At 52.9% G+C, this 22861-nt stretch overlaps 7 protein-coding genes across 7 annotated transcripts; 1 reads left to right on the forward strand and 6 right to left on the reverse strand.

Moving 5' to 3' along the window:
- Window positions 1-169: 169 nt before the first annotated feature.
- Window positions 170-343, reverse strand: COCCADRAFT_94617 (uncharacterized protein; the record flags this gene model as incomplete). Its single annotated transcript, XM_007713519.1, has 1 exon — window positions 170-343. One exon carries the CDS (start codon window positions 341-343, stop codon window positions 170-172), a length of 174 nt encoding a protein of 57 aa, XP_007711709.1.
- Window positions 344-395: 52 nt separating this feature from the next.
- Window positions 396-1666, reverse strand: COCCADRAFT_94608 (uncharacterized protein; the record flags this gene model as incomplete). The annotated part of the gene is made up of 4 exons (XM_007713520.1): window positions 396-579; window positions 630-1005; window positions 1053-1208; window positions 1264-1666. The coding sequence occupies 4 exons, from the start codon at window positions 1664-1666 to the stop codon at window positions 396-398; spliced, it is 1119 nt and encodes a 372-aa protein (XP_007711710.1).
- Window positions 1667-2335: 669 nt separating this feature from the next.
- COCCADRAFT_25796 (uncharacterized protein) lies at window positions 2336-5565 on the reverse strand (the record flags this gene model as incomplete). Its single annotated transcript, XM_007713492.1, has 3 exons — window positions 2336-4296; window positions 4347-4974; window positions 5086-5565. The coding sequence occupies 3 exons, from the start codon at window positions 5563-5565 to the stop codon at window positions 2336-2338; spliced, it is 3069 nt and encodes a 1022-aa protein (XP_007711682.1).
- Window positions 5566-6794: 1229 nt separating this feature from the next.
- Window positions 6795-8993, forward strand: COCCADRAFT_94574 (uncharacterized protein; the record flags this gene model as incomplete). Its single annotated transcript, XM_007713521.1, has 2 exons — window positions 6795-7003; window positions 7058-8993. 2 exons carry the CDS (start codon window positions 6795-6797, stop codon window positions 8991-8993), a joined length of 2145 nt encoding a protein of 714 aa, XP_007711711.1.
- A 229-nt stretch (window positions 8994-9222) lies between these two features.
- On the reverse strand, window positions 9223-11134 carry COCCADRAFT_36273 (uncharacterized protein; the record flags this gene model as incomplete). Its single annotated transcript, XM_007713522.1, has 2 exons — window positions 9223-10373; window positions 10492-11134. 2 exons carry the CDS (start codon window positions 11132-11134, stop codon window positions 9223-9225), a joined length of 1794 nt encoding a protein of 597 aa, XP_007711712.1.
- Window positions 11135-13667: 2533 nt separating this feature from the next.
- Window positions 13668-16047, reverse strand: COCCADRAFT_4555 (uncharacterized protein; the record flags this gene model as incomplete). The annotated part of the gene is made up of 3 exons (XM_007713481.1): window positions 13668-15225; window positions 15276-15813; window positions 15867-16047. The coding sequence occupies 3 exons, from the start codon at window positions 16045-16047 to the stop codon at window positions 13668-13670; spliced, it is 2277 nt and encodes a 758-aa protein (XP_007711671.1).
- Window positions 16048-16962: 915 nt separating this feature from the next.
- COCCADRAFT_4556 (uncharacterized protein) lies at window positions 16963-22044 on the reverse strand (the record flags this gene model as incomplete). Its single annotated transcript, XM_007713482.1, has 8 exons — window positions 16963-17101; window positions 17150-20576; window positions 20627-20900; window positions 20951-20991; window positions 21044-21370; window positions 21424-21508; window positions 21557-21583; window positions 21631-22044. 8 exons carry the CDS (start codon window positions 22042-22044, stop codon window positions 16963-16965), a joined length of 4734 nt encoding a protein of 1577 aa, XP_007711672.1.
- Between the last annotated feature and the right edge of the window lie 817 nt (window positions 22045-22861).

Consider the following 22861-nt stretch of genomic DNA (forward strand, 5'->3'; position numbering starts at 1 on the left):
ATTTCTCGCACGCCCGTAGGCAGAATAACTATAGTAATATACAGTCGCTTTTTGCCATGCATGGATGTGCACTACGCCATGCAATGCCCCAAACTCCTCGCCATGACCATCAGAGTCAAAGAAGAAAAATAATAACGCAAGAAGTAGCACATGCCACAAAAGACTGCTGCTACGGGTATCCCATATGAGAAACCCTAACGCCGAATTCACACCGTTTCCATAAGTCAAACCAGATCAAACCAAGGGGTATGTTGCGCACACAGGCTACCGTGCCAAATGGAGTAAAAGCCGAAGCCGTAGATATACAGAAGGCGAGAAAGGGTTGTTCAGGACCACTGGACATACCCAGGCCAATTGTCAGAACTTGTCAAAGAGCCAGCGCATCATTCGCCATCTCAGTGCATGAGCTGTTGGTTATTTGCCGCGTCGACAACATTGTCGGAGAGATTGATCAAGAGTTGAGCAAGGCAGCGCTTGGTGGCAGCGTCGTCCCGCAGAACAGAGGAGAAAGTAGCATCTCGGAGCGGCTCGGGTAAGGACTGGCGCAGCGCCTCGCGAGCGCGAGCATTATCGCTCAAGCTGTCTAGGGTTAGATGGAGGACGGGGAGGTGAACGACAAAGCAACTTACCGGAGAAAGCAACGCACAACGTGCTTCAGTAAGCGAACCGTCTGTTGCTCAACGAGCTGATTGACCATATTGCTCAAGACGGTGCCTACGGCATAGAAACGCTCGTAGGTTTGGCAGATATATGCAAGTCCAATGTCGTCCAGCAAGATCTTCTGGACAATGAAAATCGCCACAGTCTTGCTGAGTTCCGAGCCCGTCTCCATGATACGGAGACAAAGTGGGATAATCTCAGTAGTGAGAAGGAAATTGATGACTTCAGAAGAGTCGTTCTTGACCAGAGCGCCAATTACACCGAGAGACGTAAGACGTAGGTATTCGAAGGGTCGTGATTTGGACGTCGTGTTGAGAAACGGATACAGGAAGAGCGGAATGTGCGCTGTTAGTCGTTAGCCAGTTTAGTACAATACGGGACGTGTAACATACCACTCAAAAACAGGCCACGGGTTTCAGTATGAGAAGCCACGCATTGAAGAAGCGCGAGAGCATTGCAGACACGGTTAGATGCTGCGGCGGTCAATTGCGAAGGGTTAAGCAGCGGGTAAACGGAGATGATCTCTTGGAGGAGAGAAGCCATAACACCTAATGGAAAGTGATTAGCACTGCATTTGAAGTGTTAAACATCTGGCAGCTATACCGAAAGAATGCCAGAGAATCAGAGCCAGCTCGGGGACCTGCTCCCGCTTCTTGCTCAACTCCAGAAGCGCGGCCTCCCTAGTAGCAGGCTTCATAAGCTGGGTTACCCATTCCAACACGCGCCTATTCTCATCAGTCATGCCGACATCGGCTGCCTGGACGTCGTTGGCAGGTCCTCGGGGAACGGCGTTGTTTCCGGGCAGCGTGGAGCCATTGTTGGCCGCAAGCTGCTGGTGGTACTGGCGCTGCGCAGCTGCTTGAACCGCCTGAGCCTGCTGCTGGGCATGCAACTGGGCGGCCTGCGCTTGATGCTGTCCATGTTGGGCTACGTGATGTTGCGGCTGCTGGTGGTGGCCCTGACCCCACTCGCCATACTGTTGCTGATGCGCGAGGAAATGTTGCATTGGCTGCGGGTCGTAGCGGTTTCGCGGGTATTGCGGGGTATTGGTGAGATGAAGTCGTTTACGCGGGTCTAAATAGAAAGCGACAAGCGATCAAAGAATAGGCTGGTGGGTCGAAGGGTAGGCGATGGAGACTGGGGCGTGGTGAGTCTGTTCTGGCTGCACTCGAGAGATGAGGCCGCGAAGCACCCCACTGGCGCGAGCGCCTTGGCGCCTGCGGGAGCTTGTGCTTTCGACGGAGATCGACAGCGCATCCGCATCAGGTGCAGCTTGGGCAACAGTATAACGTTTGTAAGTGCGCCAATCAAAGTAATACAGTGAAGGCGCTGAGGCAGCAGTGAGAGGAGCACGAGTCACCGCAAGGGTCCAGCCAGGTCACGACCCTGTAAAGGGGAGAGAGAGCTCGATTCACAATTCATTGATATCAGACTTCTAAGATTCCCATCTGCTCCGACCGCTCCAACCATTACAGGGCAAATGACAAATGAAATTCGTGGGCGGTGGTTCTACTCATAAGAAAAATCTGCTCCCAAACCCTTCTGAACCAAGAGAAAAAGAGAAAAAGAATTATAGTGCATAGTTGAAGTTCCAAAAATTGACGTCTGCCTGCCAATATCCGAAGTGAAAAAAAAACGTCAAAAACTCTCCTACTCCCCTTACAACAAAGAATCATCATAGCCTAAGCTCTGAAAGAATAGTTTGAGCCATGTTCTTGTACTGCCAAGTTCCTCCATCCACCTTCTTAAATTGAATACCATGCAATGTCAACAGAGGGACTTTGACGATCAATATCTCAAACACGAGGTTCATGTTGGAGCCCATGTCGCTTTGTACATGCGTCGACGTTTCGCCAGCAGGTACTGCACGTCGTGGTCGTCGCTCGTCACGGTCTTCACTGCCATCAGACTCATCAGTATTCGTATAGCTGCGGTCTGCGGGAGATGGTCGTGAGCGTGATTTTGGTGTGTTGGGATTGCGGGTCTGGTCCCGTAGTTCGTCACGCTCTTTGTCACCACCAATGAAGCCCCCAAAGCTGATTCTCCTCTTATGTCCTCCGACGGGTGGCGATGCAGGCGAATCCATCGCCCTATTCATGTCGATACTAGGTGAGTGTCGACATCTGAATCCACCCTTGATTTCAGTCCATTCTACGCCCAGCTGGTCTAAAACCCTGATCAAGTCATCTTGAATGACGGTGAGCGGCTTTGTGCTGGTAGTAGAGACGCTGAACAAGCCCTTGAGAAAAACGGGCTTGACGGCATCTGGACTCCGACTGGCTTCTGCTTGCGCTTCTGCAAGTTCTGCATCCGTCTCCTCGGGCACATTCGCTTCCTTTGCCTGCTCTCTCTTAGCGCGTCGGGCCTGTATGCTCTCTCTTCGCGCATGACCCAGAGACTTCGCCCGCGAGGTCTGACTATGTCGTGAGCTTGAAGAAAGGTCGTCCGAGGCAGCATCGTTGGCTGCTCGAGTCTTGTTCGCACTCATCTCGGATCTGTCTGATCCGCTTGTGGGTGGAGGATTTCCGGGATCTTCTGAAGATCGTCCCCGTCGACTGAGTCGTCTGCGCAGATCTGCCGAGTTAACACTGGTGGAGCGGCCAAGTGCTTTCAGTTTGCGGGCGGCAGTGTTGCTAGTTCCAGGAGGTGAGAGCAATTCAGGCTGGTTATTGGCGTTGGCGGGAAGATGTGAGGCTGATCCTGCATCACGATCGCGTGTCCGTCGAATACTAAAGCTCTTCCTTGGAACTGAAGTTGGGGGCGCAGAAACTACCTCAGGGGGACCTGAAATTGCAACAGCTGGCGTGGGTGGTGGTGGCAACGGTTCCACCTTTTCCTTGTCATGGCTGCGATACTTTCTAGTACTGAAGCGACGCAAAAGGCCAGCGGCGGCTCCCTCCTTCTTTTGCTGCTCAACTTGTGGGGGAAGAACCGGTGGCAGACTGTTTAGATCCACTCTCTTCAGACTGTCGGTAATATCGTCCTCACCATGTGTCCTTGCTCTAGGTCGTGATCGCCCGCCTGTAGGCTTCTCGCCCGCCATTTCGTAAGTTGCTGAATTGGTATACGCAGCTGGTGGTGCTGGGAGGTCCGGCATTTTGAGTGGCTTCTCTTCTGGAGCCTGAGGGATAGCCACCGGGCCTGGGTCGGCGGTCTCGAGCCGCTCACGATCTCTCTTTTCTTTGACGAGGAAGTAAACCGACAACAGAGGGCTGTATGCATTCACGGGATCCAATCCTCTTTGGATATCTTCAGAGGAAGAGGCCGTCAACTGCTCTCTGCTCCCAATTGAATTCCGCCTCTTGTAAAAGTCAAACATTCCCCTCTTCTTTTCCGTGTCTGGCGTCTGTGCGGTAGCCTTGCGTGCTGCCAGTCGCACAGCACGTTGATACTCTTCCGACTGGATCACATTGGTCAATTGCGCGGTGATGTATTCAGTTGTGCCGAAGTCGAACCCCTGCATCTTCTCAACAACTTCAGGGTCCAGGGGCAGTTGAATGGGTTCTCGATGGGGCAGGTAGTTTTCTGGGGGGCTGTTAAAGCCCTTTGTCAGCCAGGGATGGACCATGATCTCTGAAAGTGTCAGTCGCTGGGCGGGATCCGTCTGCAACATCCGGTGTATTAGATTGCGACATTCTATGCAATGTTAGTATAGATCGAAATATCGATTGGTGACCAAAGCATACCAGTAGAAAGCCATGGTGGATAGTCGACATGCCCCTTTTTTATTTTTGCGTGCAGCTGGGGCATGCTCTGGTCGTCAAAGGGCACCTTTCCGCAGACGAGGACGTAGAGAACAATACCAAAACTCCAGACATCGACTTCGGGGCCGGTGTACTGCTTAGCCTGGAGGAGTTCGGGGGCGGCAAAGTACAAACTTCCACAAAAGGTTTTGAGCTGGTTCCGGGGAGAGAAGAGATTGCTGAGACCGAAATCGATAATCTTGATATCGCCCATTTTACTGATAAGAATGTTTTCAATCTTGAGATCGCGGTGGACGATGCTGTTTCGGTGGCAGTAGTCAAGGGCACTGGCAATCTGGCGGGCAAACTTGCGAGCCTGCTTTTCCTTGAGACGGCCGTGAGAGATGATGTAATCGAGCATCTGACCGCCATTGACAAACTCAAACATCATGTACCAATGGAAGTTTGTCCGGACGACATCTTTCATGCCGCAGATATAAGGGTGGCTGAGGAGGCTGACAATGGCGGCCTCTCTGGCGGTGCGGACTTCTTTGGAGTGGTCGGCTCGCTCACGATCAGCAGCGCTCTGATGCTGATCTTGCGACTGGCGAGGCACAATCTTGACGGCGGCCTAGAAGAGGGGGTTGTTAGCAGAGGTGGGTGCATGGTTAACAGACGCAACATGCCCATGGGCCAGGCCAATGGGCGTGGGACCATGTGGGCGGCGTGCAAAGGGACGCACCTGTTCTCCAGTTTCGACGTTCTTGGCGAGCTTGACCTTGCCCATGCTGCCGGCACCGATTGTCTTGCCTAGCGCCCATGTTCCGGTGGCCGGGGCGGTGATGGTGGTCCTGCGCTTGTTGACGGGCTGTTGTTGCACCGTTCGGGCATCGACAGCTACGCCGTTGATGGGCATTGCAGAAGCCGTCGACGCGTCAGACGCATACCGCGAATGGCTTCGTCTGCTCGAGTCGGGGCGCGAGGGGTCCTCGGAGCGGCGGGAGGGCGGATGGTGGTCCTGGGCGAGGTTGGACTGTTCGTGGTCGCGGCGGGTGACGTTGTTCAGGGCGGGCTGGTGATGACGAGCGGGCGTGGGCGCAGGCGCGTGGGAGCTGGGGCGGACCTGGGAGGAGTTTGAGCGATTGGGACGGTCTCCAGACCTGCGCGAGGTGGAAGAGGTGCGCACGACAGCAGGCGAAGCTGGGGCAGCGGCCGACGACATGGCGAAGATGTGCTGGTGCCGGCGGTACACACAATGCAGGGAGCAGACGTGGGCCTGCGAGGACCTGGCGCACTGGGCGTAGGGCGAGCGCTCAACTCGACCACGTCGGGCCTATGCAGACAGCTTGACGAGATTGCTGCGACTGTGCGAGCTGGGTCGCAGTGGAGACGGTAAGTATGTATGGCGGCGGCGGCGGGTGGGTGCCAGAGCCAGAGCCAGAGCCGGTGCCAGGGCAAAGAGGCTAGGGGCCAATGCTACCACGCCCTCTGGTGTCGCTGCCGACGGCGCTCTTTTTGCGTGGACTGGTGGATGGGCGGATGGGCTGGTTGGTGTACACACATGTGTAGATACACTGTGGGCATGAAGAGTATGCGAGGCAGTTGGGGGCGACGAGACGGCCGATGCGAGTCTTTGTTGCGGCCTATCGCATGGGGTCTGGTGGTGTTGGTGGAGGTCTTGTAGTAGCTATCATGCCGGCCGGCTGCCTGTGTCGACGCCCAGGCCCGCTGCTCCTTTGGGCTGCATGCCAGTGGGGTACACACTGCTCCTTTCAAAGGCACCGCATCCACCGCCTACGTACACACATCCTACTCTCACCACATACCCGCGCACGTCTCCCAGGACCCTATGTCCATCTGCTTGCATGGTGCAATATAAACAAAAACAACCCTGGCCCGGCCTACAAAAAACAACGTCCAATGCATCTACGCCCCTACCTGCTCTCCTACCACTGCGGCATCAAGGGTCCCGGGCCTTGGCCTTGATACACACCTGTCCCTTTGGCTGCTAGGCCGGACGAGCCAGGCACAGGACTACATCATCGGGCCCACTTGTCGCTCTCTAGCTCCCTTTGTCAACGGCATCCAATTTGGGCGCCATGTATAGGCCCTCTGCTATTATCCAGCAACAAGCTCATCCCCGACCAAAGGCGAACAGAGTGCGTTGTTGCTGTCGCTGCTCGCCCTTCCGCGTGCCTGTGCGTCTGAGAAGCCGCAGAGATTGTGACTGCCCCTCGTAGTAAATGACAAGCCGAGTTCGAGCCAATCACACACGGCCTGATTAGTCACCCCTGCACTGCTTACTCATGCTCACCTCTGTAACTTTCCCTCTCGCCCCAACACCAACCAGCCGGCCAATGAGAATCACATGATGCCATAGTACCACCACATCCTACACAACTCTCTCCCACTCCGCCCAACGCATTGCACGTCTTGCGCCCAGCCTTCGTAATGACATACAAACGCACGCGTGCTCCTTCCCCGTCAGATACCCAGAAGCGCTCTCGCAGAGGGCCTTCCAAGTACGTCTTTCTGGGCACAGAGCTACCAGAAGAAGAAGCAGACGATGGCGCTTTCGTACCAGTATGGAAACAAACCGTGACCGACGAGCGCGGCAGACGCAGGCTACACGGTGCTTTCACCGGAGGCTTCAGTGCAGGGTAAGTTTTTGAGCCTGTTCTTCTGCGAGCGCAAGACTTCTTGACTATGCTAAGATACTTTAACACAGTTGGCTCTAAAGAAGGATGGACTCCAAAGACATTTGTGTCTTCCCGCGCCAATCGCCACAAAGACCAGTCCGCTGGTCAAGCACAACGCCCCGAGGATTTCATGGACGAGGAGGATCTCGCAGCTGCAGCCGAATCGCGCCAGTTGGAGACGGCGAACACGTTCGCTGGTATCGGCGAATCGGGACAACACAACGATGATGGATTGTTCGGCCTGTTCATGACCCAGGAAGAGACTATGGGTGTCAAGCTTGCCCAGAAAATGGGCTGGCGACGCGATCAGGGCATCGGTCGAAAAGTGCGCCGGAACGCAAACCTGGAAGATGGTGCAGCCGGTGCTCATCAAGACTCTGTACATTTATTCGCGCCGCCAGATGCGCGCATCATGAATATGCCAAAAGAGGAGGTGCGCCGCAAAGGCTTGGGCTACATTTCGGAGGCACAGCTGAGAGTCGTGGGCGAACAAGCCGAAGATCCATCTTCAAAGTTCAGCCTGCACTATCTCCCAGGCCCCAAAAAAGTGCCCGCTGTTAAAAAGCCCGCAGCCAACAAGTCCTCCTTCGGCGTGGGTGTCCTCAACGACACTGGCTCCGATGACGAGGATCCGTACGAATTGGGCCCTAAGATTACCTTCAACAAGACCATCGGCAAAGAAAAGAAAGGGAAAAAGCCGAGCAAATTTGCCAAACCAGGGGCTGGTGAGAAGCACGTCTTTGTTTCCAAAAAGAATCCATCGCAAGCTTTGGCTTTAATAAGTCGACCTTCTATAGACGGAAAGTCTCCGCTCAGGGGGTTCGTATTCGCAACGGGTTTTACCGATGTTGCACGCAAGCCAAAATACCCACCCCCAAAGATACCTCCGGGCTGGAAGTCTTCTAAGAGTGCGACGTCAACGGCAGAATCAAAGGAATACCAGTCTGTTGCAGATGCAGCGAAAGCGTCGACTCTCAATACAAAGGATCGCTCAGCTTTGCTTGGCGAGAAACCTCTGCCCGGCAAGTCAATATTTGATTTCATACCCAAGGATGCTCGGGATCGCCTTGCTGCCCTGTCTGGCAAAGCCGATCTTCCCCAGGGTCTTGGAGAGTCTGCTCCAGAGGGGCACTTGCCTGCAAACAAAGCGGAGACAAAGAACTTGTGGAACCTTGTACCTCCTCTTGAGAAGAGTCTCGCTGCTGGTGCTCTTGCAAAGGGTGCGACTGGCTGGATGCCTTATGCAGAAGACTTGGACAAGCGCGCACGATATGTCGGCTTCCTGGAGCTGCGAGCTGGACTGAAAAACGATTTACCAGACCGCCCCGATGGAGTTTCAGTCTCAGATTGGGTCAAGGAGTTGCAAGAGTTTGCTCATGCAGCACAGGTTTTTAAACCAACTACTGGCATCATGGCATCACGGTTTACCTCGTCGTCATCCTCTACAATAGGAGGAAGTGATGGCGGCGGTGCAGCTGGTGACAATCTTCTAAGGCAGCCTGCAGCAAAGCCAGAGGATCCTGCTGAATCAGCTGCAAAACTGGGCATGTACGGTCCGATGACGCGAACTGCATTTCCTTTTCACCCTTCTCGGCTTTTGTGCAAGCGCTTCAACGTCAAGCCTCCGCCAGATATGCCACCGGAGTTTGACGAGGGCGAAAGCAGCTTCAAGCCACATACTGAGGAGGCCGTTTCCAAAGCCACAATGGATAGGTTGCAGCATGAGTTTTTGACGAATGGTTCTGCTCTTCAGCGCCCAGCTTGGATGAATCAGCCGGCCGCAGCTTCTGCTTCACCTGCTGCAGCTGCTGATGTCTCTGCGGCGACCACTACACAGACAGGGCACGCGACTGTGGATGTGGAGAAGAACGATGTACTTTTGAATAATAGGGCGTCTGAAGATGTGTTTAAGGCTATTTTTGGTGATGACGACGATGACGACGACGAATGAGGATACTAGACTTTGTGTTTGTATATGCATGTTAGTAGATGTTTATTCAGCCTAGGCATTCTTACTCTTCTCTGCGATCTAACTGCACCAATTTCACCTAAACGATTTCTTTTAAAATATACAACATTCCATTATTCTTGTTACTTCTCATGCCTATAGTACAAATAACATTGCAAGTCATCCACCAACTCCGAGACCACACATAGAAATCACAATCATAACCACACCCTCACACCTTATCTTCCCTCTTCCTCTTCCTCACCGACAACCACCTCCTCCCCCCATCATACACCTTCCTCGTCCAACTCCTCGTAACAATCTTGCCCTCAAACGTGCCACTAACCCAACTAAACAGCACCAACAACGCCGCACTGGCCCCAAACACATAGCCAAAGCTATGCCAATAGCTCCCCATCTCAAACACCAAGTCCTTGAACTGAATGCTAAAATACCCCGTCATCAGCGTGACCGGCGTAAACAAGATGGTAATCTTCGCAAGCAGCAGCGTAACCCACGTGAGCCGCTCCACACTATACGACTCCTTGATGGCAATAAGATTGAAATTCATCATGACAAGCGACTCCTTCTGATCGAGGCACTCCTGTATCTCGCTGAGCGCATACAGCACGATGCGGTCTTTGAGGCGCTCGAAGCGGACGCGGGCTGCGGAGCTCAGGGCTACACCTAGCAGGCTATCTGCTTCGGGGATGAGGGCGCCAGGCGGGAGCGACGTCACAGCCGCAGCTGGGGCCTCGCCGAATGCGTAGGTGGAAGATAGCGATGCGTCGCCGGAGAGGATATGCGAGTTCTTGAGGGAAGCGAGAGTGACTTCTTGTTTGCGGAGGACGCGCTCGATGATGAGTTCGTAGCTTTGATATACACGCTTTAGCACGCTGAGTTGGCAGCCGATGTGGTGGAGTTGGTCGACATGAGTCAGATTGGCTTTTACGAGCATTTCACGACGGAGCCGGTCGAGTTCTGCGCCGTAGCCTTGTTCACGGCGGGAGATGATGTCAAAGGTTGCGCCCCAGTCTTCGAAGAGGTAGTAGAAGAGGAGGCCCGGGGCGTCGGTGGGGCGGTGGGCGGTTTCTTCTTGGCTTCTACCTAGGCGCTGGCGGAGGGGCAGTTGGACCAGGGCGGCGTCGCGGAGGGGGGTGGGTGCTTTGCTGAGTTGGCGGAAGACGTTGACGAGGTTGCGGCGGGTGGTGAAGAGGGTGCGCAGGTCTTGGGCTGTGAGGGTGCCGTTGGAGAAGGGGAAAGGGTCTTCGGAGATGGAGATTACGGTTTTGCCTTCGCAGAGGGCGAGCCAGTTCCAGACGCGACTGCCTTGGGGGACTTCTCTGCTTTGGTCTTCCCAGTCATCGTGGTGTTGAGTGTTTACTGGTTTGCTGCGTACATTGTATAGTGCGTTGTAGCCGATGCACATATCTATGCCTCAGTTAGCAAAATCCTTTTCTTACATTCTGATCAGTTACAAAAGGAAGTTGCACAAACTCACATCTTCGGCCCTTGTCCACAGTACTCCAATGCCATACATCATTCACCAGCTGGTAGTGACCCATGTCCCGCACCATCTCCATCTGTGTAGACTGCATCATGCTCGTCATACCAATGCTCGACTCTTCATCCAGTATCTCTTCGTTTGCTTGTCTCGCTCTCTCCCTGACTGAACTGTCCTTTTCACCGCTGCCTGATTTGTGCGATATCAGTGACCTCAGAGTTGAAGAGCTCTTCTTTGCTCGCAGCGAAGTCCCAGTGCGTGGGTTTATGGGGTCACTCTTCATCAGGCCCATAAGACGTGGTGTAAAGTCAAAGTGTGTAGCCAGCGTCCGGATCAGATCCTTCTGGTTGTAAGGCATCCATATGTGGATCCATCGTGTATGCAACTCTGTCGGCCTTGGTGCGTTGAGCAGCGTCTCATATGACTGTGCATCAAGGTCGAAAGCACAGTAGGCTTTGTCTTCGCCAAAGTCAATACAGAAGTTGTTACTCCGGGGATCTCTGGTCTGCCTGTCAAAGAGATCAAAGTTGCGTTCTGAGTCGAAATCTCGGAAGCAGTATCGGATGTTTTCGTCTTCTAGATCCTGGTAGTAGGCTGGAAGGTCCTCTGCAGGTGATGCGGGCCTGAAAGGAGAAGCCATGGCTTTGGGTTTGGAAGTGGGCATATGCGGAGGCTGTCTCATGGTAATGGTAGTGATGGTAATTAGCTCTCTTGCTTAGATGACGATCATATCCACAGGTTGTAAGGCTGGTGATATGATTTTGTGCTGTCACGTTCGGTGATCGTGGGTCGTGTGTATTGCTCAACAGGCCCGTCACGCGGCTTCGTGGGCAGGCAGATAGGCACCTGGACAAGAGTCTCACTTTGTCGCAAGCTAACCAGCCTCGCGACTGCTCGTGCAGTTTTTCGACTCTTCATCATGATTCACTTACGAGAGAAGAAGTCTCGTACGTATTGTTAGGCTGTCCTCGGGCAGTACAAGGCTTGGTGTCGCGATCGGTGCGCTTCTGGAGGGTGACCTCGCGACCACATCTCATCCACCCATCCTTGTTCTGTGTGTTACTTTTGGCAAGCTACTCTCACAAAAACAGTCTCAAGTATCAGCGGAGGCGGCGGAAGTATTGAGATGTCATGCTGAACGACCACCCTTTGTACACCGAGAGCATCTGGGGAACCCATCAGCCACCCCAATGACGTAGCCCCTCTCCCGCATGTGACACACGCAGAAAATAGATCGCAGATAAACGAAACCCCAAACTCCTTACCTAGCCCATTCCCCCCATGTCTCAATCAAGCACAAGACAATCACAACCTGACTCGAACCAAAAAAAACCCGCCTCACAGCACACACGCTAGACAACCCTCTGGTCCTAAGATCCCTACTTACCTCGGCCAAAAGCGGATTGGACCCCCCCAACACAACCAGCACGCAAAAAGTCCCACCCAACTAGCAAACTATACTACCAAGGTAGCAAGTCAGCTTCATGCAGCGGGCGGCCGGACGCGAACAAATATACCAGAACAGGCAATTACGGCGTTATTACCATTGATCATAGCATCTGGGTAGGGCCTGAACACTCGTTCATGGTTGCCCCCTGGGGTCAAATCCACACCCATGATTGATCGACGGCATGAAACTCTCTCTCTCTTTGCTCTCTCTTTTTCTTTCCCCGAATAGGTAACTTTTGGGGGTATGCGTGTGCGCAAGTGATCATGTAGATGATCAACCATAGATTACTGTCACACCCCAGGCAAGTCTAGCAGAAGGGTTAACCCTTGTACTTGGGGGGAAATCGGTGGCTTGATTTTTTTTGCTTATAATTAAACTAACTGTAGATCACGGGTTGGTAAGTAGTGAAAGGAGAAAGAGAGGGGGAGAGAGAGAGATATAGGAATATGCCGCTTCTGTCACTTTGCGTGTGTACGCACACACAGATGTGTGTGTGTGTTATGTGAACATAATAAACATCCAAGCTGACGATTCCGCAAAAAACAAAAGCAGGGGAAAAAATTAGGAAAGAAAAAAAAGAGACCGAAGACCGGCCGTTCCGCGGGTTCTCTTGGTCTACGGGTGGGCGGTCGGTGGCGGACAATCACAAAAGGAGGGCGGGAGGGGGGGGAACGGACGGAAGAGAGGAGCGTCTCCCATTTTCCTGCGGGAGTAACAACCCGGAGCAAAGAGTAACACTCCGCTGTAATCTACGGTTTTTGCAGCGAATTACTGCTTTGGGTAGGTCTTGGCACGGATTTGGGGGAAAAGACCTTTTGTCCTCGGCTCGCGCGGACTACGGTGGGTGCGTGGGGTCCGGTGGTCGTGTGACTTTTTTTGTGTTTGTGATTACTGGGGTGGAGGTTTTTTCTTGTCTCTTTTTCATCCTCGTTGTAAGAGAGTGTGAGGAAAGTGTAGAGAGGGGAATGGGAGGGGTGTAATGGGGTATATCTCTTGGTGTGCTCAAGATGTCAGAATCGCTACATGGAGGTGTAGTACTATAGGGGGGCTGACTTCTCGGTGCACAATGGTCCGGACAGCACATGTGCTTACCACTCAGTAGTCCGATACTTCCAAGAGGGGGGGAATATCGCAGTTTAGTCAGAGCTTGACTGATCACTGTTTCGATCAAATTGACGGAATTGGTGAATACATGTTTCATTTTCTCCGGTGCACCCTTATTTCGTCATCGTACAAAAAAGCAAATAGTCGGTCCACACGATATATGCTACAGATCACAATCGAAAGACGAGTCCCATCTCTACACGACCCACAGCCAATCCATTTTGTCCAGGGCCCTTGCATATCAGTTCGATGTCTATTGTATCGTTAAAAATTCTAACACCAATCAAAAGTCCCTGCAAAGAAGCAACCAGACTACTTCCCTTCCTTAGACACAAAGATAAAACATCATATTCACACAAACCAATGCTACGCTATCTATGCTCGCAGTCAAAACAAACACAACAACAACAAATACATATACAAAAAAGCGAGTGCCAAACACAAACCAAAAAAAGAGCTGTCAAAATCTCAGGGTCCCTCCCCTCCGCGCGCCTTGCAACGCCCCAGGGTATATATATATCTACTACTACTACAATGCCTTGTATGGTTGCATGTTCAACTCCCCATCTCTTTTTCCCTCTTTAAACTCTACAAAGTCTTGAAAAAACACTCTCTCTTTCTATAGCTCGATAATCTCTTGTGGCGACGACTCTTGCAGTGGCTCACTTGTCGTCGTCGACGATGAACCAAACACTTCTTTAATCTCATCTGCGTCCATGGTGCTGACAAAGGCGCGCTTGACAAACTTGAACCAGTGCTTGGATGGCTTGTGCTTCTTGTGGTGTTTGCCCTTCTTGCCCTTCTTTCCCTTTCCTTTTGCTGCGTCGTATTCTCCAGTCGTCGTCTCTTCACTGGCGTCCTCTTCAATATCCTCTACTTCTTCTATTTGAGTCGTCTTTTGCTCATTTGATGCAATTTTACGTGCGTATTCGACCCATCGGCGTACGGTGAGATCGGGGAATCCCTTGTCTTTCCGTGTATCGTATTCTACTTCAAAAACAAACTCCTTTGGATGTGGTTCGGGCCGCGGCTGTTTGCCTTGGTGCTTCTTGTGTTTTCCTTCCTTCCACTTGTTGTTCTCGATCTTGCCATCCGAGTCGATACTGAGTCCAAAAATGGTGGTGACAGAAAGGTCATTTGTAGAAGTGCTTAGACCATCGGATGGGCCGGAGGGAGGCTCAACAAAATCGTTATTGATGTGCGTCAGGTTTGCGTAGTATTGAACAATACGTGTCCATGTAAGCGGTTGAGGTGAATAAGCCGGGCCAGGAGGGGCTGACTTTGATGGCCCTTCTGGAACCTTGAACTTGTACTTTCGCGGCCCCTTTTTGTCCTTCTTGCCCTTGTGCTTCTTCTTCGCAGTTTCTACCTTGTCCAAATGCTCTTCATCGTCAAAATCATCCCCGATTGAAATTGGCTGCTGATCGGCAGGGCTCTCGATTCCGGACGGGCTGCTAGGACTGGAAGACACGCTCAAGTGTTCTAATCCGGAGATATTGTACTCAATGATGCGCAGTGTCGGGAAGTAGTTGGGTACTACGCTGGGAGAAACGTGCGATACCGCGTAGCGTTCGGCGTATTTACCCCCGATTTCCTCGAGATATTTCTTCTTCTGTTCTTTCTTATCTTTTGACAACTTCAAGACCTTTGACATCAGCCATGCCCATGTCGACTCTTCCTCATCATCCTCTTCAACATCCTGTTTCTTAGACTTGTTCGACTTTGCTGGGGGAGCAGGCAAGCGGGCCCAAACGTTGCGTAGGTCTAGCAGATAATCAGATGCCGACGCTAGCGTGACCTCGCCATCGACATATAACGTCGTCTCATTGTCCAGAGAAGCCGTGTTCCATGCAGCATTCATCCTGCCGTTCTCGGTATCCTTTTCAATGTGATCAAAATCCTGGACTATGAAGTGGTCAATGTTCATGTGTCCGTAGAGACTGCCGACCAAGATATCCCTGAATTGGCGCACAAAAAGCGCATATTTTTGCCAACATGTCTCGTCCCAGCTCTCTTTGCTATCGACGCGAGCGGGGGGCACGTGGCCTAGAAGCATGGCTTTCATGCCGCGCTCTCGTAGGATCTGAAGCTGAATGCGCAGCCATTCCATGTGTTCGTAGCCGGGTTCGTGTTTCTTCGCGCAGCCGTCGACAGCTGAGTTTGATGTGAAGAAGTATCTGGAATTGTTAGAAAATGATCCAAAAGTGCATTTTCTGCTGTCACATACATGGTGTTCAGGCTGATAGCAGCCAGCTTGCCAGGGATCACCTCGACGGAGAACCATCCACCCTGTTGGAACTGATGTCTTTGTGCCTCGGGTATGAATCCACGCCAGATATCCAAGTAATTCATCGTCCAGGAATTTGGGCCGCTAGTGAAGATGTTGTGAGGCATAATGTCGTTGTTGCCAAAAGTCGGCACAATGGGAATGACAAAATCGTTGGTGCCATGGCCAGGCTTGGAATTTCCAAAGACCTCTACAAATTTCGAGACCATGAACTTGTTCTGGTCGACAATCTGATCGTGTGTTCGCGGTATCTCCTCGTCATTGTCGTGGCGCGCCGAGTCGCCTGTCCATATGATGAAGTCGATTTCATCCTTGATGTTGTCTTGTATCCATTGAAACGTCTGGTTGACCAGGGCAAAAGGAGAGTCGCAGCCCGTCGTCTCTGCGCCGTAGATGCCCGCGGGTCCTCGTTTTCGGTGGCATGCTGCGCCGGCTTCTGTGCTGGAATATGTCTTGTAGAAAGGGTCTGGGTGGAAGTCTGCATAATGACGTGAGCTACTGGCAAACTGCGAGGGGACCTGGCTGACGTACCCGTGATATGGAGGAACCTCCCCGTGAGCCTGCGGGCGCCATTTGCGCGGCTGCTTGCATCTACTGGGCCTGGATTGCGGCTGCTATCTGCGTCGCCAACCGCGTTAATAGGCGGGGCCGCGGTCGCATGGTGTACCCAGAAGAGCAGGCCGCTGATCAGGGCGTGCTTTGTACACAGCATGACTACGATGACCAGAGAGCGAGAGGAGAGCAAGAAACAGCGCGAGCGACTCTCTGCAAGCGTCTTTAAGAGTGTCGCGCGACTGTATGACCCCGAGTCTTTCCAGAAACACCGAAGACACCCTGATGGCGCCTGCTGGAGAAACCAAGGCCCAACGCGAAGCCACGCCTGCGGGCACGATCCTTCGCAAACCCTTGCCATTGGAGCGTCATCGCCCCAACGCTAGTCACACCCACGCCCGTCACCCACACCCCTCCCCCAGATGCAGACATCAACAGACATGACCGACGCCGCACATGTCTTGCTCGTGTGACTACCCCAGACAACAGAAAGAGAGAAAAAAAATCACTCACCACATCACACCATGCCTTACACAGCAATGACATGTCGACGGGAATAACGGCCTAGCAGCTTCATTGCCCTTCTTGCCCCCACACAGATGCCTAGTCTACTACGACTACTACTACACCACACCGCTCAGGCTGACGTCGGCCTTCGTAGACACCATGTTCTCTGCTACGGAATAAATGACAAGACCCCATGTGCCACAAATGCCGCAAATGCCCCCATCACCAGTCCTTGAGCGATTTTCTTTTTGGTATGCGCCGCCCCGCAAGAAACAAACACCCTTGGTCACACCCTTGCGGGCAATGGCCATGCAATACAGGAACAAGTAGAAGAAAAAGTAGAAGTTGAAGAGCAAGCAGAAAAGTCTCCAACACTGCCCTGCCCGTACCTAGTCATGTCTTGAGTACTTCAACAGAGCCAAACACCTACGCTATGCTGAAAATATACGTGACGCCCCGTCACCGTGAAAAAGAAAATCCAAAACTCCCATATGATGATGTTGATAATGATGATCAATCCCGGCCGTGCTATTCACAACAATCATGTGCCGCCTCTGTGCGACCAATCTCAAGCCCCATTCTTTTGTCCGTTGGTCGCCGTTGAACTTGCCGCTGGCTTCTCCGAATTCAGCATCTTGAGGTACATGCCCTTAATCGCCGGAACAGTCACTCCGGGCCGAGGCCAGTGGTTGTTGATTGTGTAACTCCTGCTGCTTGTTAGCATGTGCACTACAACACAATATTGCTGCACCTACCATAGTCGCTCCTCGAGTTCGGCATTGTCCCGAGTTTCTGCCCGAATAAAGTTGCCAATCGCAATCAGCTCAATCTTCAGCACCTTGACCATAGCATCCTTCTGTGGATAGTTCTTCGGGGTTGCCTTCTTGAGCCGGCTGAGATTGTCGCGCACAGGCCGAAGTCGCCGCTCAACGAACTCCTCTGGCTTCTTCTCCTTGACCTTGGGGGTCTCAACGCTGCGGTCAGGTACTTGGCTCTGGCTGTGCGAACGTGGTCGGTCCTCGGATAGACGGGGACGCTGTCTATCCACGTCGCCGCTAATCTTTCGCCGGTTCTCTGGCGTCCCGTTCCGGTCGGCATGTTGCTGCCGACGGTCAATACTTCCTCGGTCGTTGCGGTGCTCCTTGCGATGGCCATCAGACAGCCGGTACTGGTCGCTATGCCTAGGGCGATCATCACGGTTCCTATCGTGATGACGTCCATCTGTTCGGCTATCGGGACGTCGGATGTCGCTGCTGCTGTGTGCACGGTGCGAGGGACGCTCCGAATCACGTGATTGCATGCGACGCATCGCACTACCTGGTCCAGGGCTAGCAGCACCGCTCGATCCCTTCTCTGCGCGACGTGCCACGCCAAGATGATGCTTCTTGTTGTTGCGATGATGGTTCTCCATCAACCGCTTGATGTTTGGATCGGAAGTGCTCTTGTCTTTGAGAACTGTAAGGAGGTAGTTCGCACGACGGACCAAGTGCACAGCTCCAGGAGACTTGGCATTCTTGTCTTCGCCCTTGGTCCGCTCCTCCTTCTTGTCCACACGGTGCTCCTCTAGATAGAACTTGTCCGTCAGTCCCAGTTCTGGATCATCGCGGATGGGAATCCACGCTCCGTAACCATGGCGTTGGATACCAATACAGAGCATACCGTCCTCACGCGCACCCCAAGAGCAAGAATAGCTTGCTGGCTTGATGGCGTCTGGGACACGGAAGTTGCGCCAGTCTGGAGTGGCTTCGACAGCTTCCTTGAGAACGCGCATCTCTACGGGCCGCTCAAGAATAGTCTCTGCGTTGACCTTCTTTACATCACCATAATCGAAGAGTACGGCCTTTTTATCCTTCTTGGTAAGGGCACGCTTAGCCTCAATCTCTAAGTTCTTGAGTCTAGTCTGCTCCTCCTTGACGAGCTGTGTGCTCTTCTCGATAATCTCATCCAGAGTGGCTTTGACGACGCCCATGTCACGACCAACCAGTCTAGCTGCGCGCAGAATCTCATCGCCACGCTCCTCAAGCGAGCCATAGCGACAGTACGCCGTGATGAGATTGCGCGCCTCTTTGGTATTGAGCGGCCGCTTCGGATCACGCTTGATGTTGTCGTCTGCGTCGGATTGGTCGTCGTCATCGACGTCGATCTGAGACGCCTCGAGCGCGCGTTTCTTCGCAGCTCGTTGTTCTCGTGCGCTGGCTGAGGCGGCCTTGCGCTTCCGAGGTGCATTCTCTTCGAGTAGCTTTTGCGTTTCTTCTTCGTCTTTACGCTGCTGAATGTCTGCTTTGACAGCTTCGAGTTCTTCTTTGGGAATGATGTCGTCCCACTCGAGATCGATCTTGACATCCGTGTATTCAAAGTTCTTCAAGAACTCTTCACCACCGTCAGATGTGAGACCAGCGGCCTGCTCTGTCTTGTGCTCTTCGGCATTCTCCAAAACAGAGTCAATGTCAAGCTCTTCAAGCTTCTTCTGGTTGCCGGACTGCTCAAACATCTTTTGTCCGCGGCGCTTGAGAATGTTGTTGATGTCATCGGCAGAGTTTGGCTCGGCAGCAGCACGGCTCATCTTGTCGTTCAGCTCCTTTTGCTGACGATCAGTCACACCACGCTGAATTGTGATGAACTCGAGCATGCGCTTGTTTCGAGCGCGCTCCAAAATCTCCTCTTCAATGGTGTCCTTTGAGACCAGACGATAGACGCTCACAGGCTTCTGCTGCCCGATACGATGAGCACGAGCCATGGCTTGCAAGTCGGCCTGAGGATTCCAGTCGGAATCGAAAATGACGACAGTGTCAGCGGTCATCAAGTTGATGCCAAGACCACCAGCCCTAGTAGACAACAAGAAGCAATAGTCCTCGCTGCCGGGAGCATTGAAATGATCAATAGCAATCTTTCGCTCTGCCGCTGGGACTGTTCCGTCCAGTCTCTGGAACGCGTAGTTGCGCAACTTGAGGTAGTCGGTCAAGATATCCAACATGTGGACCATCTGACTGAAGATAAGCACGCGATGACCATCGGCTTTCAACTTGCCGAGTAGTCGATCGAGCAGCATCATCTTACCACTAGAGGTAATGAGCGCTTTTAGCGTTTCCTCCTTTGAACAGCCGTTCTTCACAAGCTTGCTCTCAGCATTAGGGAAAAGCAGAGCGTGGTTGCTAGCCTTCTTCAGCTCCATAACGATGTTCAACAGAGACTGCTTGTGGCCAACGCCTCCCTCGTTCAGAGCCTCATAGTTACGGGTAAGGATGTTCTTATAGTATTCGAGTTGAATGTCGGAGAGTTCAACACGGAGAATCTTCTCAGACTTGGGAGGCAAATCATTCTCTACCTTCTCCTTGGTACGACGAATCATATAAGGTTGAATGGCAGAGCTGAGTTCGGCAAGCTTCTGGCTAGCGTCTTCCGAAGACAGATCAACATGCTCGTCGACAGAGATCTTTCCTGGCATCAGGAAATCCATCAATGCTGCTAGTTCACCTAGCGTGTTTTGGATAGGGGTACCAGTGATGAGCAGTCGACAGGGCGCGTTGAATGCCGTTAACCGTTCATAGAGCTGTGACTCACGATTCTTCAATCGGTGAGCCTCGTCAACAGCAAGGAATTGCCACTTGATGCTCTGCAAGAACTGCCAGTCGGCAAGGACGTATTCGTACGTGGTCAAGAGGACATTGAACTTGACCTTCTTTGGGTTATTGTCTACGAGAAGCTCCTTCTCCTTGATGATGTTGCGGGCCTCCTCTCTGCCAGTGTAGATGACATAGTTGACGTCGGGGGTCCAGTTGTTGAAAGTGTCTGCCCATGCGGGCATAGTAGACAGTGGCACAACGCAGATCATTGGTCCATCCTGTCTACGGTCATGCCTTAGCCAGTTGATGAATGAGACGGTCTGCACTGTTTTTCCTAGACCCATCTCATCGGCTAGGATGACATTGGTGCCTCGACACCAGTTGTGCGCAAGGAAGTTGACACCCTGAAGTTGGAAGGACCTCAGTTGCCCAAACTTGATGTAGTCGGGCTGTGTATCCATCTTGACAAACTTCCTGCGGGTATTGGGATTTGACTCGCGAAGATCGGAGGTAGGTCGATTTGCTGAGCGGTCGAGATAGCGGTCGATCTCAGTCTGCGACAGACGGCTGACGAGTGATGCCGGCTCCCATGTGCAGAACTCATACGTCAGTCCTTTCCCTGCAATATTGTTAGCGAGTTAAGATGAGGATTGACACGGATAAGCTTACACTTGACAAAGTACTCCGTCTCATCCTCGCCATCCCGCGTGTCAATGACACGCTCGACTATATGAAAATCAAGCTGACTCTCACGCTCAGCTTCACGCGCAACCATATGCTGTTCAAACTCCTCTGGATCTTCGTTCTTGCGGCTGTGATAATACATATCGTTCTGGACGGGGCCCTTGTAGTAATTGTCTAGTTTGCGGATGCCTTTGTAGGCAGATGCTGTCTTGTATTCTTCCCATGTTGAATGGTAGTGTGCCTTGTCCTGCCATTTGATCTGGTACTACATTAGTATCGTGAATAGTGATGGCCAGCGAGTGTGTTTACCAAGTATTCAAAGTCGTGCTTGTCAAAGGACGGATCAATCTCTGCACTTCATTAGCAAGAGTGCCGAGACACATCTTGGTTGTTTTCCATTACCTAATCCGTCTTTTGGCCGATGGTCGAGGATCTTGTCGATGACGGGGCCACTGTCTTCCACAGCGTTCGCCCAGTAGGCCGAGGTCATCTCGTCTTCCTCTTCTGCAAATTCATCCTCATCATCCTCTTCGTTGTAATTCGCCACCTGGGCTGTGCGACGTGCAGAAAATCGGACCTCGGCTTGCGAGGGAGGCTCACGACCTGCAGCAACAGCATGCTGACGTTGGCGTTGCTTCTTGGTCGGAATATTGCGACGGGCTCCAACATAGCCATCTGACTCTGAATCAGAGCCAGTAGAGCGATAGACTGGTGTTGGTTGGTTTGAGGCTAGATGGACATATTAACCCTGCTCTGGACAGGAGGGGTATGGGTAGACAAACTCTTGCGCGAGGCTGTCCTCTGTCGCTTGCGTGGCTGGTCTGAATCGTAATCATCATCATCCTCTTCTTCATCACTACTATCGACCTGAGTCATATCAGTACCGGTTTCTGACATCGACTGAGGCTTACTTACAACGCGACGACTAGGACGGGCGCGACCCTGGGACGAAGTTAGCTTACATACGGAGGGAGCTTGAAGTTACGTACGCTGCGACGCAGGCCATATAGCTCTGGGTTCTGCTCAATATAATCTTCTTTTTCAACGCTTGCCTTGCGCTTCGTCGGCCTTGTCGACTCTTGGGACGAGCTCCGAGCGCGGTCGCTCTCTGCCTGCTCAGACGGCGGTGACTCAGAGTCGTAATCACCATCCGGCTCGCCCTCGGCATCCACGTCCTCGGAAGAGTCTGAAGCAGCAGCTACCTCGTCGTCCTCATCGTATTCCTCTCCCGGCGCGTCGACATCGGAGGCCTGGGCGGCTGCGGCGTGCTCTCCCGCGTCGGACGCATCGCTGTCACTGGAGTTGGAGGAGCTGTCGGCAGCCATTACATGGGCGGCAAGAGGCGACAAATGACCGTTTGTGTATGGCAGGGAAGCAACATGGCCCGGCGAAGAGGGCATCATGATGGACGCGGCTGTAGAAGATGGTCAGCACGATATTTCAAGCTCCTGTGGGCCCCGGCGCCTCGGAGCGAGTGCGTTGAATAGAGCAGAATTACGCGACTCCGAATAAACAGAAAGCGACCAGAAACGAGGGAAAAGAGGCGAGCAATGGAAGGTTGATGAAATGCGGTAGTGGTGGATAAGCGCGTGATGGATCAAGGGCAGTGGAGCGGTGTAAGCCAGGAAAAGGGCTGGCAGCGTATGGGAAGCGGTAGAGGACTGGCGAAAGCGTTCTGTACGTCGTGCAAGGCCGTGCTATGGGTCCGAGGCGGGTTGCGGGATGCAAGGGCGTGGAATAGTGATGGATGGATGGACATGGGCGAGGCCAGGACCAGGCACGTCGCGAAGGGCCGAGATAGAAACGCACGCGATCAAAGACTCAAAAGGAGACTGTACTCACAGTCCATGCTCAAGACACCCTCGATATAGGCGGGGGCGGGGGCGTTGTCTTGGAAGGGTGCAGGATGGGTGGTGGTGAGGGTTGTGGAGTTTCCTTATGGTCGGGGCTTCAATCCAGCAGCCAGCGACCTGCGCGCTAGTGACAGCCGCACCCGCCACCAATCAGCGGCCACCCCAAAACGCTTACCTTCCACAGTGTGAATGCGAACAACGTCAGGCCTGGAGACTACCCTGCGGCCCATCTCCACACCCTAAGACGCCTCTTTCACGCTTCTCCTGCCCAGCCTACTGGATTCCTCTAGTCCGCCCGACGCCTGCACCCTCTGAGCGCGTGCCAGTCTGGGTAGCCGTCTCATCTCGTCGAGTCCTGTGTGCGCCG

Source organism: Bipolaris zeicola, assembly GCF_000523435.1.
Source record: "Bipolaris zeicola 26-R-13 unplaced genomic scaffold scaffold_62, whole genome shotgun sequence".
In the NCBI taxonomy this organism is placed as follows: Eukaryota; Fungi; Ascomycota; class Dothideomycetes; order Pleosporales; family Pleosporaceae; genus Bipolaris; species Bipolaris zeicola.